Source organism: Heterocephalus glaber, unplaced genomic scaffold, assembly GCF_053883595.1.
Source record: "Heterocephalus glaber isolate CG9 unplaced genomic scaffold, H.glaber_assembly_v1.0 deba00001606, whole genome shotgun sequence".
Lineage (NCBI taxonomy): Eukaryota > Metazoa > Chordata > Mammalia > Rodentia > Bathyergidae > Heterocephalus > Heterocephalus glaber.
Genome location: NW_028258377.1, coordinates 21,432,910 through 21,450,448, shown reverse-complemented (window position 1 = coordinate 21,450,448; position 17,539 = coordinate 21,432,910). Strand labels below are relative to the sequence as shown.

Below are 17,539 nucleotides of genomic sequence, written 5' to 3'. Positions count from 1 at the left end.
GAGCACACAAAGAGGGTACATATGAAATATTTCAGGAGCGTGGAAGGGGAAGCCCTAGTAGTCTAGATTTGCTCTGCCCATTTGGCATATGTGGCTGTTGGACCCTTGAAAGGTGTTCAGTGCAAGTGAAGAAGTTAATTTTATTTTTAGTTCATTTACATTTAAAAACCAAACCATGCAATATTTTGCTTATCAATACTATTATTGTTTTGGCAGGATGTGGCTTTTACTTTCAGTGTTGACAATTTACCATCTGATCTGAGATATGCTGTAAGCGGAAAAAACATTTTAAAGGTTTTTGTGCACAAAAAACCCTAAAATTTGGACTGGGGATTTAGCTTAGTGGTTCCACTGCCTGCCTTGCAAGCGCAAGGTCCTGAGTTCAATCCCCGGTACCAAAAAAACAAAAAACAAAAAAACAAACTAAAGTTTCTCATTCATGATGTTTATGATCATTACATGTTGACTGATAATATTTGGATATATTGGGGTTAAAAACATTATTAAATTCATTTGTCCTTGTTTAATGCAGCTACTAGAAAATGTCATTTCACGTGCAGCTTGTGTTATACAATATTTGTGTTGGGCAGTGGTAGCCCAGAAGCAGAATGCAAATGACATTCTGGGTAGAGAATTCCAGAGAACAGAAATGTTTCTGGGGAAGACCTGACTTCAGTTACCTGGAACAGTTGTGTCTGACATATCTAGAACAAAGCTTGGAAAATCTGAGACCACTGATTAGAAGGCCTTCAGGATATGGAAGAAGAGAGTTGTCTCTGAAATTTAGTTCTAACTTTAGGACCTTTATGGAGGCCATATTTAGCAAATTTTTTCAAAAATCTAGCAGCTGTAGACCTTGGGGTATGTTATGTAACTGCAATAAGCTCTCCTTTTCTGTGGAACAGGGATAATAAAATACCTACTTCCAGAATGTCTTGTACAGGTTACATGAAATTAGGTAAGACTATTAGGGAACACATTTAGAAACTTTAGCCTAAAAGCACTAAGCAATGAAAACAGGTTGGGGAACTTTTGTCAATGGCTCATCTTTCTTTAGCTCTGAATGTGCAGGTCTGGGAAATCCTTCCCAGGCTGATTGTGTTAGTCGGCTTCTCCTTACTATAACAAAATACCTGAGGCATATTTCTAAAGAAAAAAGGTTTATTTTGACTCACAGGTATGGTAGTGCATGGTCCAAACAGCATGGTGCAGGCTCTGGCAAGGGCCTCCTGGACCACATCACTTCAAGACAGGAATGTGTGTATTTCTTTGTGTATTTGATCATTTTTCCTTTCTTTATAAAGCTACCAGAACTCAATCATAGGCCTCCACCCTAATAACCTCATCTAACCTAATCACTCTTCAGAGATCCCACCTCTGAACACTGTAGTTACATTAAGTTTCAACCTTCTTCAAGCATTCACATAAGATTTGGGGGATCAAACTCCTCCCTATATTCAGGGAGAGAAACCATACTGAAATCATAACACTGGTATTAGAGGAGATACCAGCTCCTCCTGAGGAATGTATGGCACTATCCTTGGCTTAGGAGTTATGATGGAGGTGCAAATAATAAGGCACATGGAGGAGGAAGACATACTATGAACCATGTCCAATGTTTTTCTGCTGTCATTATGATGCTTTGTATAAGCCCAAAATGTCACAGCAGTGTACAGTGGCACTGCCTGTTGAGAGAAATGTGTACCTTTAACATGAAAGAAACGTGTGGGACTTGAGTGTCACATAAAACCCTTCAAATTAGCTCTATTAAGTGCATTGTCACTAACTCAAAATAAGTCTAATTGTGTAATTTATTTAATTGCAGATGAAAATGTGGTTCTTTTAGGTACACATAGCTTACTTTCCAAAAAGAAATTATCTATTCTTCCAGATAAGCTTTTTCCTCATAGGAAGTTGACCATGTTAATATTAAGCAACAACAGGGCTGGGGTGCTTACTGGCAGAACCGTTGCCTAGCATTCCTAAAGCCCTGGATTTGATCCCCAACACTGCAAAAAAAAAAAAAAAAAAAAAAAGTATGTAACAGTACAGAGGGGCCACCACATTTCCTTATTTCTATTCCCTACTCCCTAAGAGATGGAAATGATTTTTTATAACATGGCATTTCTTTCCATCAGAATCAAGTTTTAAACGTTTTAGGTTAGCCATGTGAAATCCACTTAACTAAAAACCATTTAAGAGAAAGATCAAGCCCAATTTGCTAATGCAGGCAGTTTTTTTTTATTATTCCTGAATTTTAAGAAATCCTTGAGCTAACCATGTCAAAAATTAAAAATTGAAAGGGACACTGGAAACCTCCCCATGTGCCTAATTTGGCTTTGCTGAACAAATGGCCAAATTAAAATGAGAATTACATACAGGATTTGTTCAACATCCTTATTCCTTCATCTCATTTCTCACTGCTGAAAAAGTACCAAGTTCACATGTGGGAGGGAACATGTCTGTATCGACCTGGCATCAGCAGACCAGGTAGAAGTAGAAAAATGGTGGTTTTAGATTCTAGTTTGGATGAACTTCTACAGTAGAAGCCATTTGTCATGCAGCTCAGTCTACTGAGTTGAGGATCAGAAAAGACCACAATGCTTCTTTCGTGGACTAATTTTATTAGCAGGTTAATTTTGTTCCTGCTCTACCTTGGAGACAGTGGTAACAGAAATCTTAGGTGGATGAAAGGAGGCGTCTCGGAAGTACCCCGGTTGTCTCCTTACTAAGGCATTATATCACATCTAGGCTTCAGAATTCTCTTTCTTAAAGGGAGGGGGGAAAACGATAGGGAGAAAAACAAGATAAAGATAAAGAATCAAGAGATGAAGGTTCAAATCTTGGCACAGCCAGTCCCTGGCTGGTACAATCTCAGGAAAGTCACTTCACCTAAGGGGAGTCCAGGGTCACCATCAGTTTTTACAGCAAAGGTCTTGACTAAATGACTTCCAGGGCCCCTCTTCCATGCTAATGTGATGTAGAAATTAAGCTACAGAGGTGCTGCTGCAGGGATTCGGGTGAATGGGAGAAGACTGTTCAGGTGAATATGTCCCTGCCATCCCTGCTGCTTGGAGTTAAACTGTCATGTTGCTGTGAAAGTGGTGGCATGGTGCTCAGGCCTTAGGTGCCGCACAGCTCAGCGTCAAATCCCATCTCTCTCCCTTACCAGATGTGTGGTACTTCAGCTCTCAGAGCCTCGGTTTCTTCATCTGCAAAATGGGAAAGCAGTATACACACCTCATAAAATTGCTTATACTGCTCAGCACAGAGCTTGGTACATGCTAAAGGCTCAGTAAAAATGGGCCATGATGCCACTGTTGCAAGAACAAAAAGACCCAAGACCCAGCAGTTAGTGAGAAGTGTATGTTGCCTGGCTCCCATGTGCTAGACACCCTTAGAACCCTACCTGCATTCTACCTGCTACCTGTATCCAATCTCTGTGATCATCCTTCTCTCTGTAGACATTCGGGCCTGCACTGCTTGATGGAAGTTTCGATCAACAGTGGACCAACTGTATGATGGTCCCATAAGGTTATACCACTTAGTGACATTTAGCTGACTTATTTTTTGCAAGTATACTCTGTGATGCTCACGCAATGCACCTCGTGGTGCATCTCAGAAGATTTTCCCATGTTTTGTAGTGGATAACTATCTAATCACAGAGCAGGAAAACATGGTTGAGAGCACATGCTTAGTTCTAAACCCAGCTGACCCCCCTACCTGCGTCCTGTTGGTGCCCATATGCCTCTGTTTCTTCCTCTGTGAGATGGGAATGATCACAGTACTTATATCTAGTTTACTTTAAAGAGAAAGCCATGTGTTTAAAGTGCTTAGAACAGTGCTTAACACGTAAGTCATTACTTTACAAAAATGTTAGCTTTTGTTGTAGCGAATGAAAGTGAAGCCCAGGGAGACAAATTAGTTTGTCCAGGGTGGTCCGTTTCTGAGTAGCAGTGCAGAAATGTGGACCCTGATGGGCGTAATTCTGGTATCCAAGGACCTAGGACAAAAAGACAGCTCCTCTTTACTCAATTCCTAAGCCCCTCCTCACCCCGATTTTTCTGCCAGGTTTTAGACTGCCTGACTGTGGGCCCCAGAGCTCAGGTCAGAGGATTCCCTCTGGGCAGTTCGTTGAGGGCTGTCGAGAACTCGGGAAGGGAATCTGCCTGGACCCTCCCTCACTTTGCCTGCTGCATCCGAGGAGAGAGACCTGCCCCAGGAGGAGGGCCTGGCCAGGGCTCTAATTGGCACATGCCTGACCCCTTGCCACTCCTTTCTGCACAAGGCTGTTTTTCACGGGAGACCTCGCCCTCTTTGTTGCGGTACACACTGCACATCTCCCGATCGATATGACATCTTATCCTCTAAAACATTCATAATGTCTGCTTCCTAGGATTCCGGTGGCCGCGTGCCACGTGCCGCCTGCATTGCCTTTCCTTTGTACTTGGTAGTCTTGTGGATCTGCCCCCTCTATAACAGGGCCACGGTAGCTGTTCTTTAAAGAAAGACAAATATTGTCTGGGTTGTCAGCACTGAATGACAAGCTCAGGGGGGAGAAAGATGCATCTGGATGTGTATGTGTGGATTGCAGGGATGTGCTTTGTTATCACAAAAGCTCTTAAAATCCCAGAGCGTGATTTATTTGGTGAATAAAATCTCCCGATATTATCATTCTCTAAAGGTATTTTGATCACATGGGCCCTTTCTTGGAGAAAGAAAGGCTTTTATTTTCTTTCTTTCTGGGGAAACATAGCAGCAAGAACAGGGTGGTCTGGGTGGGAAATCATACCTGTGTGGCTCATGGTTCCGGGCATGGGTTATCTGCATGAAGATGAGTGCTCTGTGGACCGGCATCTGCAGTCGGGTACATTCCTGGGCATTCTGCACCAGAAAAAATAGTGGCTACGAACGTGCATGTCTGCTCTGCATATTGATTTGCCTGGTGATGCTGAGCACAGGGGTGCCGGTAGAGGCCACCTCTGTACACCAGACACCACACACCCATAGTATCACCAGAGGCCACTTGCAGTACACCTGCCAGAAGGGGTGCAAGGGGACCCGGGTAGGGGATGACACCAGCTCAGGGGCCCCGTGCATCTATCTGTAAGCTGCAAGGAGCCCTGTTTGTTTCCTCCAAATGCAGGAATTGATTAATCTCGTCCCACTTCCCACTCGCTGTTCCATCCGAGCCTGTCAAGAGACTAGATTAATGTTCGGGTCCTTTTCTGTGGACTCTTCTTGTCTGGAGGGCATTCTGCTCCCTGGTCCCGGAGCTGCCCCATGGAACTGTCACCTTGTCCTCATGGCAGACATTCAGGAGAGGACAGAAAGCCTCCTTACTTTTTCGAGGGACGAGAATTAGGAAAGGAGCAGACAAGATCCCTGCTGAGGACATTTTAGGACCATGGCTGGAAGAGGAGAGTGCCTGTAGAAGAGTGAACAAAATAACCGTTTCTCCAAAGCCCCCTCTCATTTCAAGTGGCGCTGCCAGGATTCTGGGATGCTTTCTGTGCTCTGTGATTCCTGGGCCATGAGCTTTGCAAGCATTTAGGAAGCCGCACACTGAAAGTTGGAAGGAGGCGAGCAAGTTTTCAGAACATTATTGGGAGCGAGGTGCACAAATCTCATTACTACTAAAGGGATTTGTGGGCGTCACTTCCATGTGGTGCTTTGAAAATTCATTCCATTCAGTGTATTCCAACATTGTCTGGGAAAAATAAGAGAAATCATTTTACCAAGGTGGTTAGAAGGGGAATTTTTAAAACTCCTTTGAGATTTAAATTTTTGTAAAACTCCTTTTTTGAGACTTAAGGCATTTTCAAGAATGCTATCCTTTGTGGCTTTATTTGCATCTCTTCTTTTGGGCAGACAGTAATTTTGGCACTGGCAGCATTCTTAAAAAGGATACCATTAAGGCATTGCAGCACACACACACCCCTTTCTCAAAAAAGAAAGAGAAGCACTGTACTCCCCCAGACACCCAGAGGATGGGAAGCAAAGGGACCAAGGAAAAAGGCACCAAACACCAATCGCTAGCTAGCCTGACCCTCAACCGAAGGTTGCCAAACAGATCTATTTTATACTGACAGCAGTGGTTCTTTTAATTATGTAGTAAAGTAGTAAAGTCGTATGATCATATGCTTATTCATAAAGGACTAATGACTGCTTGCTAAAGGAGGTGTCTATCCATGATTGGTCTTGACAGTATTCACTAAGGAATTCTGTAGCCTCCTTGCTCTCCTCAGTCTTGACTCAGTCCTGGAAAATCCAGAGGGCCGGTGTCCTCCAGGGAGAACTCAGCATGGAGTCACTAGCCAGTCAGCAGAGGTGTCTGGAGCTCCGACTTGGAAGCTACCCATGTCAGGGCCTGCATCCCATTTCCCATTTACTGGCTGTGTGATCTTGGGGAAGTCACTTGCCTCATCTATAAAATGTAAGTTATATATTAGTACCTCATAGCGTGAGAAGGGAATAAGATGAGCTCTCGTCTTCTTCCAAAAAATTCCTTCCACGCCTCTTATCTCACCTCAGACGAAGGGCACAGGACTTCACAAGCATCTGCTCTCCCACCGTGCCCACTCCTTCTGTTCTCCTGTCCGCTGACACCTCCGCAGTCGGAGTGCTCTTCTGGGTGTCGGCATGAACTGCTATCTCGCTTTAGGTCTTTACTCAAATGTTACCCAGCACAGATGCCATCCCTGACTAGTTTACATAAAGAAGAGAAAAAAACCTTACAGTTTCCCATCCCCTGCCCGCTGGTGCTACCGGACCCTGTACTGTATTTTTCATGATGTGTTTAGCTTGTAAATTCCATGAGATTATAAGTTCCATGAGAGCAAGGATTTTGTTTTGTGAACTGATTCATTCCTGGTGCCCAGGACTCATGTGATGCCCAGTGGGTGCTCAATAAATATTTGCCGAATGATAAATAATGAATAAATGCTGGCGTTAACATAATTAGCCCAATCCCTGGCACATTGTCAAAATAAATGTGAATTGTCATCATCATGGAGGAGACTCATTTGCATGTGTTAATTTTCACTGCTGATTGCAAAGGTGCCTTTACAGGTTGCCTATGCAAGTTCAGGGTTAGCAGTTGCGCATGTTAGCCCTGATTATTCCGCTGTGGTTCTCTCCACTCAGCAGGGGCGCTTTTGGAATCGGCTACATTTCCCACAGGAGCCCTTGCATTGTGGACTTAATTGGCTGGTGCAGAGGCAGGAAGACCCCGCTCCGACCCTTCCCATCATCCTCCCAGTTTCTGAATGAGCTTGGCCAGCTTCTCGAAGGCCCTTGTGCTCTAACCGCACGCTGAGCCACAAGACCCAGCAGGCTTGGCTCCTTCCCCTCCCTCCCGGAGCTCTGCCTGGCCTGCAGTCTTCCATTTTCAAAGGGAAAGTCCAATCTCTTCCCCGGGTTATATATCGACAAGCCTGATCTTTAAAGATACCCCTTGCTCCTGGGGCCCTGCTCAGCAAACACAGAGGATCTGTGGCTACCATGTTTGCCCTCCTTGACAAGCAGGGGCTGAGCAGCTCTCTGGGAAGTATTGCTGACATATTGATTGACTCTCTTGTCAGGTTGATCCTCTGCCAGCCAATGAACATGGAATGTTCTAAATGGCACCCAGCAGGGCCTACACATACCCTAATTACTAATTCAGACAACCTCCCTTCAAAGCTGTCACTTTCCAAGGCCTATCCTCTACTGCCCTTGTGGTTGCAGGAGAATTTTCAGTTACCTGCAACCAATTCCCTTCCCTCTCTCTTGCTTTGGATCCCTTCAGGTATCTCTTTAGAGCCTGTCTGGCACCCAAACACAGCCACTTCTGTAAGAAATTATCAAACTAACTCCAGGTTGGTCTGTTTGTTGTTCTCACTGAAACCTGGGATCTGTGTGTGGTCTTTCCATCCACCTTGGTTCCTTTTCAACACTCCATGAAAGTTTTCTCCAATTAGCCAGAGGGATACTTCCAGCATTTGGCTGCCTATTGTGTTTCTCATGGCTGATTTCCCAGCTGCCACCTGGATTCCATGATCTTCCGGCCCTCAGAACCCTTCCTGGGTCCATCCTTGCTGACCCACAGAGCCCCATCATTCCATCTGGGGGTCTCTTTGGAGCGCAGCCTGTCAAATCCTGATGAATTGTTATGTTTGGGCTGTCAGTGGGGGAAAGGGGAAGTAATGTTAGGGAGAAATCTTCTGACCCTAACATGGTCTGAACCAGACCTTTTAGGATGAGCTGCTGGAGGAGCATTCCCAGGGGGCACGAGAAGGGGCTACCCCAGTCAGTGCATCTCTTGTCCAGTAAAATGTAAACTGATGAGTCCAGCACTTACATGAAGTCTCAAGATGAACAAACAGTAATTGTGGCTACTCGGAGGCTGTTCAGCTTTCTAAGTCTGATCAGAGACAGAGATATTATGGCGTTATATTCAAGGAGCTACTTGTTTGTTGTTTCTAGAAACAAAGGTAGTTTCCCTAAATATTTACTCATTTCCTGACTAGGTTTCAGAGAGGACCCCAACCCAATAAAATTTAAAAAATGCACAGGACATCTATGTTCTGTAAAAAGGGCATCTCCCACTTTCTTTGTGTATCTGCTGAGTCTTACCTGGTAAGGTCAAGTTGAACATGCTGCTATAACAAAAAAACCTCAGATGCTAGGTGGGTCACAACCGTAAAAATTAATTTCTTGGGGCCAGGGATTTAGCTCAGTGGTTTCGCCGCCTGCTGCGCAAGCGCAAGGACCCGAGTTCCATCCCCAGTACCAAAAAAAAAAAAAAATTAATTCCTTTGTGTACCCTGTGTCCTGTCACTGACCAACCATGGCTGGGATCCTTGTCGTCTTTATTCAGGATCCAGGATGACTGTGTGCTTCTGGGTTGCGTGGCCATGTCTGGATTCAATAGGGTGCAGCAATATAATCTCCCTTGGAAAAGGGCTCTACAGATACTGAACTGCCTTGGGATTATTATGAGTTTCAAGACAGAGACAATGACCCTTTACCTATAGACTTTATAACCACATCACTATGAAATACCACACAGATAACCCCAGCCCCACTCTAATTCCACTCTGATTCTGAAATTCCCTATCATCAGACTTCACAGTCAACAGTTCCTTCATCTGTGAGTTGGAGATTATGAGAGCAACTACTTGGTGTTTCTGAGGAAATGTTTACCACAGTGCCTAGCCATTGAAGGTGTGCTGTGATGGACAGCAGGTGTTTGACATATTGATAACCAAAATAACCACCTCTTAAGAATTAAATCATATTGCTACCAGCAATGTTTTAACCCATCCTCTAGTCATGTTTTTAATTTATAAGTATATAATAATAATTTTCCACAATCCAACCTTCCAAGTCTTCCCTGGGGTGTCACTATTCTAATAAGCATCAACTCGGTGCCTTCTATATTCAGGACACTGGGGTATCTCCCAGGGGCTGCATGTACGTGACCTCTCTCTCTCTCTGGCTCTTAAGGTGCCGTAATTCCACCTGTGAAAGGGAACCTTTACAGAAGGTAAAGGGAGAGATGGATTGAGAGACTGATTTCTCAGCCCAAACCACAGAACAAACCAGTAGCCAAAAAAGAAACAGAGTTCTCATTAGTCAGGAAACTCATTTACTTCACAGCTCCCCTGGGTCTTTATCCTAAGGACACTTGAGTCCGTTCCCATAGGCCAGAATATGATAGTCTCATTTTCTTACTCAAGTGAGAGACAAAGAATGGCTGATAAAGCAGGGAAAAAAGAAGTACCAACAAAAGCCTATTTCAGCGACACACATACACACACACACACACACACACACACACACACACAAAAGCAGAAGGTAGCCCCCAGTATGATTCTCACTTATTTACTTAACGTTCGATCCAGCAGCAGGAAATATGCCCAAACTTGAGTTTCATTTTTGTTGCCTGCTTCTGCCGGGAGGACAGGTCTTCTGCTCAGCAGATTTGGCTTTTCCCCTTTTCCTGTCTTCTTCTCATTTTTTTGTTTTCCTTTTCACTTCTGGGAGTTGTCTGAGAAGTTATTTGAATTCTCTGACTCTAGACCTTTTCACCCTATCTCTAGTTTTCTTATCTTCACAGTATTTTTTAAGTAAAGAGATAACATGGAATCCAAAACAAAAAAGGGGGCAGGAGGGAAGGCGTCCTTGAAAACAGGGAACAGCATCCTGAGTGTCCCCTTTATGTTCAGCGAGATTAGAATATTGTCTGCTTGCTGTTTTCCCAAGGCCAATGGCAGCAATATGCTCTGTACCTCGGAATGACAGGTGTGAGCACTGTATGGGCAGAACAGTTTTGACGAGCGGTTTCACCTGGATGGGGCATTGGGGAGGTTTTCATCTTTTGCCTGTCGGGCCCGCCGCTCTGTCTGTGGATGTGAACATCAAAGCTTTGTTAGGCCAGGCCCGGTGCACGGGGGTGACAGTCAGCATCTCTCCTAGGACCCAGAGACCCTTCTCCAAAGGCCAAATCTTCAGCACAGCAGCAGCTGGCTCAGGCAAGCTCTGATAACCCAATAATATGGGTTTTTTTCAAAAATCATTTTAAAATAGCTAATTCCTTGGCTCCCTTCACCTGGTAATTACAAATCAGAAGCTATCGTTATCTTGAAGCCACCGCGATTAGTTCTCATTTCCTGACCTCTGTACAGTGAAAATATGTCATTATTTGAGGCAGTAGAATCTGGTCTCTTCAAGTAAGTGACCTACATATAATGGATAAACTGCAGGAGAAAATTAGGTATTACCTTGACAGAAAGTGTACAGTAAATGTCACTTATTAGTATTTATCATCTCGAAAAGTTGCAATACTGGGCCTCACACTTCAGGGTAATGTGTAGAAAGAAAATGCAGTTCTGAGATGGAGAAGTAAGAGAAAAGCAGACACACACACACACACACACACACACACACACACACACACGCACTGCACACTCCCAGGTACCTTGCAACCTTAATCTGCAGTCATCAATCTAAGCTGTATGTTTGGAGATAGGTTTTTAACCTTAATAGAATGCAGCCTGACTTTAAGTGGCGGTAGGCATGCAGAATTAATTGCTATGTGAACAATTTCCTAAGCATTGTTAATTGTGTTTCCTGCGGTTAATTGTTTCTCCCATCCCCACATCAAACTCGAACCTTCCCCTGTCAACAGCCCTTTCTCTCCCGCCGCCGTGCAGGGAACGTAGCAACAGTGTCAGCCTGTGTCCACTGAAACGGTAGACAGACATGGGGCACAGTTACTGTTTGCATGGAAAATATGCAGGGGAAGGAACTCCTTATTCTCAAATGAAGCATTTTATTTTGTATGTAAGGGCACCGAGAGAATGCAGGTGTTTGGCATGTGCCTTTCATTCCACTCAGTAACAGTAGCTCACCAGGAGCCATTAGGAATAGGGGTGTACCGAGTTTGCAAAACTAACCCTGGGAGTTGGCCCAGGCAGAGCACCAGGAACTACGTACAGGAAGTTTGTGCTCACAGAAGTGAAGATTTCTGCAAAGATGCTTGTGTCCTGAGCAAAGAAGAGGCAGTGCTTTGGAACTCTTTCCCTGCTGTACTCTGGATGAGAAAGAGACAGAGTTGTACCGCTTTCTGGGAAAGGACTCCATTCTATGTACCGTCATTTCCCTCTAAGCTTTTTCCACAAACTGCTGAAAGGTGTCTCTCATCATGAGGACAGGTAGAAAGAAAACAGTATTCTCACAGTTGAAAACAGGTAGGAAGGCACTGTTTCAAATGGGTCAGTACAACCGCAGTTACTGCTGGCTGCTTTGGTATTTCAGACCCGGCCTAATCACAGTAGCAGGCGGGTACCATTTTGGTAGCTTCACTTTTGAATGTGAGTTACATTTTGAGTAGTTGGAGGGAAATTGGCCTTGTCTGTGCACCTGGACCTCCAGTCTACAGCAGCTTCCCCCAGAGTGTTGGAAAGGAGACGTGAAAGGAGCTGCCCCGTCAATGATACCAGCAAGCTCTCTCTGCTCCGTGGAAACACCAGTTGGAAGACTGGAGCTGTGTTTTCTCCTCTCTCCTCCACCCACCTCGAGGGATCCTCCCCCCTGAGGCTGTGAGCAGCAGCAAGGAGAAGGAGGCCTAACCACTCAGTTTGACACGCTTTTTGTATTTAGCTAATCCCTGCGGCCAGGGCAAGCCATTTTTGAATGGCAGCTTCCTTAAAAGGCAATCGCTTGGAAAAAGGCACCTGGCCCTCCCCCTTGACATTTGCATTGCTGAATTATCTATTCATATTCTCATTACTTTGTCTCTCCCGCAGCAATGCATCTGCTCGGACTCAATTGGCAACTCCAGCCGGCAGATGGACACACCTTTAACAATGGGATAAGGACCGGCTTACCAGGAAACGATGATGTGGCAACAATGCCCTCTGGAGGCAAAGGTGAGGTTACAGCTGCTGCTTGCCCTCTTGAGGTCACAGGAAAATTCAGAGTTCTCGCCAGCTGGTTGAGGTTTTTTAATCCAAGACTTGGAAAGTGTGCGAAAAAGGAAAAGAAAAGGGAAGGAGAAAAAAATCGTTGCCTTTCATAGGTGCCCGGTTAAGAGCTGTTTGCTGTTCCTGTCTGTTAGCTGTGTTTGGCTGGAGTTCCCAGGAATTGGCGCAGCGTACATACCTATGCTATCTGCAGTGACTGGCATGGTCTAGAGCTGCTTGAAAGCATCCCAAAGCCTGGGCAGAAGCAGCAGCAACAGCAGCAGCTGGAGCGGCAGCAGCAGCAGGAGGAAAAAGTTCTGCCTCATCAGAAGGCAGGGAGCAGCAGGCAGCACGAGCCACCAGACTGAGTTCCTCTCCCAGAGCAGACACAGCCTCCCTAGGGAGCCCGCGTGCCTGGCTTGGCAAGAAAGAGAAGGGCTCCTAGCTGTTCTGCTTTGGGGGAGAATAGAAAGGAGTTTTGACAACTTGGCAACAAAACCTCGAACAGTGAACAGTGAAGGGAACAGTGAAGGGGACAATAGAAATGTCTATTGAAGCAATCAGGCAACTGTGTTCTTCAGAGGGAAAAAAATAGGTGCTAACAAGGTGCTAAGAAAGAGGAGAGAAAACAGAACCATGGGGAGGTGGGGATGTGGAGCAATTAAAAGATGAGCAGCCAATGGTGTGGTTAGCTAGTGGGGGCTGGCACATGGCAGGGTTTGCTTAATTCAGGATGGAGATCATAAACCAGAGAGATGGTATTGAGAAGTTTCTCCAAACGTGGAATCTTCCACTCTGCTTCTTATCACATGTAGACAGTTCACTCCTACAGTTCTTAAAATACCCTACAGGGATATTTCAAAGAAGGAAGTAGCATTTATTAGGCACTTCATATGTGCCAGGGATAGCATCTTGCAACTTCACTAGGTCCAAAGGGAGGGAAATCACCACCAAGAACCTGAAGCCCAGAATGGTCTGGAAACTTACCCTCAAGCAAACGAGTATGCACGTGCAAATCTGAACTCAGATTTGTGAAGCTTTGGGCAGGACATTGGCGTTTTCCTTAAATCGGTCATTTTCCACAGAGAAGATTCCAGAATTCCTGTGTCCTCAGAGGTGTGTATTAGTTGTACTGAGACACAAATGCCCCTTCAGTTATTCAGTCAGAGTTGTTCTAAAGCTTGCAGAATGACACTTCTGTCTTTTTATCTAGTCTGTAAGAATCACTGTTCTCATCTGTCGTAATCATAACACTAAATTACCTTTAAGTAAGCATGAAAAAAATTTATCAGAGGATGAAATGATATGCTTTCCATTACTGAGTGAGTGAAACTACAGCTCAAAATGAAAAATAGACATTTTGCCTTAACTAATCATGTTCTCCTTTAACTGACCAGCAAGCCCAGAGCCAGATATAATGGCCTCAGACTGGAAATCTGTTCACCTCTAGCACTCGACACTATCCATTCCTTCAGTGACCTTCACAGAAGTGGCTCTTAGCCTGGACATTTCTTGTCCCTCAGGAGACATTTGGCAGTGTCTGAAGAATTTTTTGATTGTTACACTTGGAGGAGGTGTGTCTAGTGAGTAGAGACAAGCCCCTACACAAGACAGCCCCTATGGTGAAGAAGTTTCTCCTTCCAACCAACAGTAGTGCTGCTCTTGGGCATCCTACTTTAGGGAGACTGTGTTCCATTTTGTCCATTAATGTCCTTTAGTTCACAAGTTGGCACACCATCATTTCAGAAGAGTGCAGACTATGAATTTGACAGCGAATATATATATATATATATATATATATATTCTACCATCAGGCACAGGGTGTGTTTGATACGCATATACATCCTAAAGTTACATACAAATGCTTTTTAAATAGTGACCTTCGCAAATGGGAATCACTGGTCTGCACAGGCCTCCATGAATAAAATACCCACCTTTCCATTTTGATTAAGCTCCATTTCCAAGCCCCATTCTGCTTTAGAATCCCACATCAGCGGGTCAGAAAACAGAAGAAAACTCCCTCAGAGAGTAAGCCTTAGGAATATATATCTCTCAGTGAACAAATGGGGAAACCCTATTGTGTCTTTGGAAAGACCAGAATTTTTCCCCTTGTGTGCAACATGATTTTGTGTAACATCATCATGTAACATCACCAGCTCAGATATTTTCCAAATGAGTTATGAGACAGACGACAGTATGTTTGTCAAATCATTGTCCAGTGGGTTTTGTCACTAGGACACCTATTTTTTTTAAAGTGCGAGAATTTAAAAGTGCATAAAGATGAGATAAAACTTGAAGCCCTTCTTTTCTGATTACCAAAACAGTCTTATTCTGATGACTAAAGATAGCAGATCTCTTCTTATGTTGTTTTGATGATTCTCTTATAAAATGAATACAAAAATCTTAGTGTCTTCGTGCACACCTCACTTTTAGGGAACATGATTTTAGGTTTGAATTTCTCGACCCGGTGACCTTCCCTCCTCCCTGTTCCCCAATTCCACACATTTAGATAACCTGAATCAATTCCAATCGACTACTTTTCCAGTGTTTCAAAGAGACAATCAAGACATATTGGCAATAAGTTAATTAAATAACACCCCCTCCATTTTTTGTGGTATACGATAATCCTTCACTGCGATGTTTTAATCAAGATTCACCACACATTGCCAGGGAGGTTAATCTTATTAAGCAATTACTGGGTAAGTATCCAGCAGGAGCAAATTAAAATGTAAGCAAAACACGGGCATGTGAGTCCCATCTAAGATGGCACATCGATAGAGATTTCATTACCTGGTCTTTAGGAGTATTTACATTGCTCAGGTTTGGGAAGGATTCTAATAGACAAGGCAGCCTCCACATTCTGATATGTTAGTGGAAACAAAGCACTTGATTAATTAGTTGGGAGAGTATGTTCTTTGGGCTCTGTCTTCCTTTCCCTTTTCCAGTTGTTGTTGTTCATGGTTTATTTTTTTTCTCCACTCTCTTTCAATTAAACCGTAATCCAAATGGTGGTTGGGTTTCACATCAAGAAGGAGGAGCACAGTGACTGCCAGAACCACTCAGAGTCTGGGGTGTATTTCTGTGTTCGAAAGAATGAGTTCATACATCTTCATTAAGAGGACATGCAGCCCTTTTTCTATAGATCTGGGATTAGATAAGCCTTGGGAATGAAGATTCAACACAGTATCCTGACCTGGTCAGATAACATAAGGGGACCCAGTTTGATTGGCTGGGCCCAGCCATGTACAAGAGCTTTAAAGAGGTATCCAGTCTGTGCATTGATTTTAAGAAAGAATAAACTCCCTAGTAGAGTTGCATGGATTATTCTTAAAACCTGTCACTTATTTTAAATTCCAAGTGTCCTCTGCATCAGGAGTTAGCAGGCTACATTTCGACCAAATCTGGCTGGCTGCCTGCTACTAAGACTGAAGTTTTATTGGAGCACAGTCACCCTGTTTGGCTGCTTTTGTACACAGTAGTGAAGCTGAGCAGGTTAAAAAGAGACTATAGTCTGCAGAACCTGAAGTATTTACTATATGGCCTTTTACCAGAGGAGAAGAGAAGTGTGTGTTGATTGTCCTGTATCATCTCCAAAACTCATTGCTACTTTTCTAAAACTTTTCCTATAACTGCGTAAGTTATAGGAGACCAGAAAGAAGAAACCAAACTTCCAATGCATCAGTTTTTCCTTCATTTGTACTGTGGATGAACCCAGGGCCTTTGCACTGAGCTATAACATCAGCCCTTTGTTGTTGTTGTTGTTATTGTCGTCATTGCTGTCATTTTGAGACAGAGTCTAGCTAAGTTGCTAAATTACCTGGGCTGAGCTCTAACAATCCTCCTTCCTCAGCCTCCCAGAGTGCTGGGATTACAGGTGTGCACAGTTTCTCCTTCTTAACCAAGCACTGGTTATAATATATTCATGGTAACTTTATCGTGAAAGATCCTTTAGGACAATGCTGGGGAACATTTTAGACCTTTCAGTGATACAAATACCCCACCGCAGCACGTGCCATAGGTCTGGCACCACTGCTTTAGGATTTGAGACTCAGGTGCTGGTATGGCTGAATGCAAACACCAGCTCCATCCCTTAGTGACTGTGTGACTTTGTGTGTGTCATTTATCCTCTGTCAGCCTTTCCTTCCCCATCTGTGGAATGGTGCTCCCTCATAAGCTTGCTGTCCAGCATAAATGAGCTCACCATTGTAAAACATTGCATGTAGTATCAGGCACATAGTAAGCAAGCCATGAATTTTTGTTGCTGTCACTGGCGCCATTATGGCTTCCTTCATTTGGTCCATTCACTAAGTCTTCCTGGGCTGCCACTTCCTGTGCAATGCCCTATTTCCCAAAAGGAAAGACTGTCTTCAGAATATCAAGACAGAAAATGGTGCCACTTCATCTTTGCTTCTCCAACTAAGGACTAAAGCAAGCCCAGATGAGGATGTCTTCTCAAACATGTGCTTGGTGTGGTCAGTGGGAAGGACTTCCTGTTCAGAAGGGCAGCTGTGTGGAACACGCTGGCCTGCTCCCTGTAGCATCATTTGTCTCGCTGCAGCTTAGGCTTCATCACTGCCAGCCTGTCTGTTTTAAACCCTACCATTCTCGGTTTATAACTCAGCTGTAAACATTTATTTGTGCCTGAAGCACATTTCTTTGCTACCCTTTGAAAAAAAAATCAGAATTTCCAGATGGTATGCAAGTTGGAAAAAAATGGCAAAGACTGTTATTCTGTTTAGAAACATGTTTTTCTACACTTGCCCTTTCAGCAAAAACTTCATAATGATTTTTACTAGTTGGCTTAATGCATGGTACTAGGAGCCAGATTAGCAGGGAGGTTGGTAATTCTTCCTCTGGCTCCCGTCAGTCAGCTTCTCAATACACACAGCCCAGGGTTTCAAAATGATCACTTCCCTACATGGGGCTTTTCCAAAGTCAGTGAAGTTCCCAGAAGGACAAGGGGTCATTATATTTGAGTCAAACATCCCATTACTACACATCTGCTGGCAAATACACCAGCAGCCGACTTATTGATGAAACTACTCCTCTCATTTTGGAGACCATATTGTTCCACTATTGTTACAGATGGG

At 44.0% G+C, this 17,539-nt stretch overlaps 1 protein-coding gene across 18 annotated transcripts in view; it reads left to right on the top strand.

The window, feature by feature from the left end:
* The window catches only part of Tenm2 (teneurin transmembrane protein 2), a 1,248,268-nt gene that overhangs the window by 1,047,106 nt on the left and 183,623 nt on the right, over positions 1-17,539 (top strand). For 15 of the 18 annotated variants that reach the window (XM_087194517.1, XM_087194515.1, XM_087194516.1 and 12 more), the window contains one exon: positions 12,294-12,416. The exons of the other annotated variants lie outside the window; for them this stretch is intronic. In XM_087194517.1, coding sequence (XP_087050643.1) covers positions 12,294-12,416 — 123 coding nt within the window. The remainder of the gene's footprint in view (positions 1-12,293; positions 12,417-17,539) is intronic. 18 annotated transcript variants of the gene reach the window in all.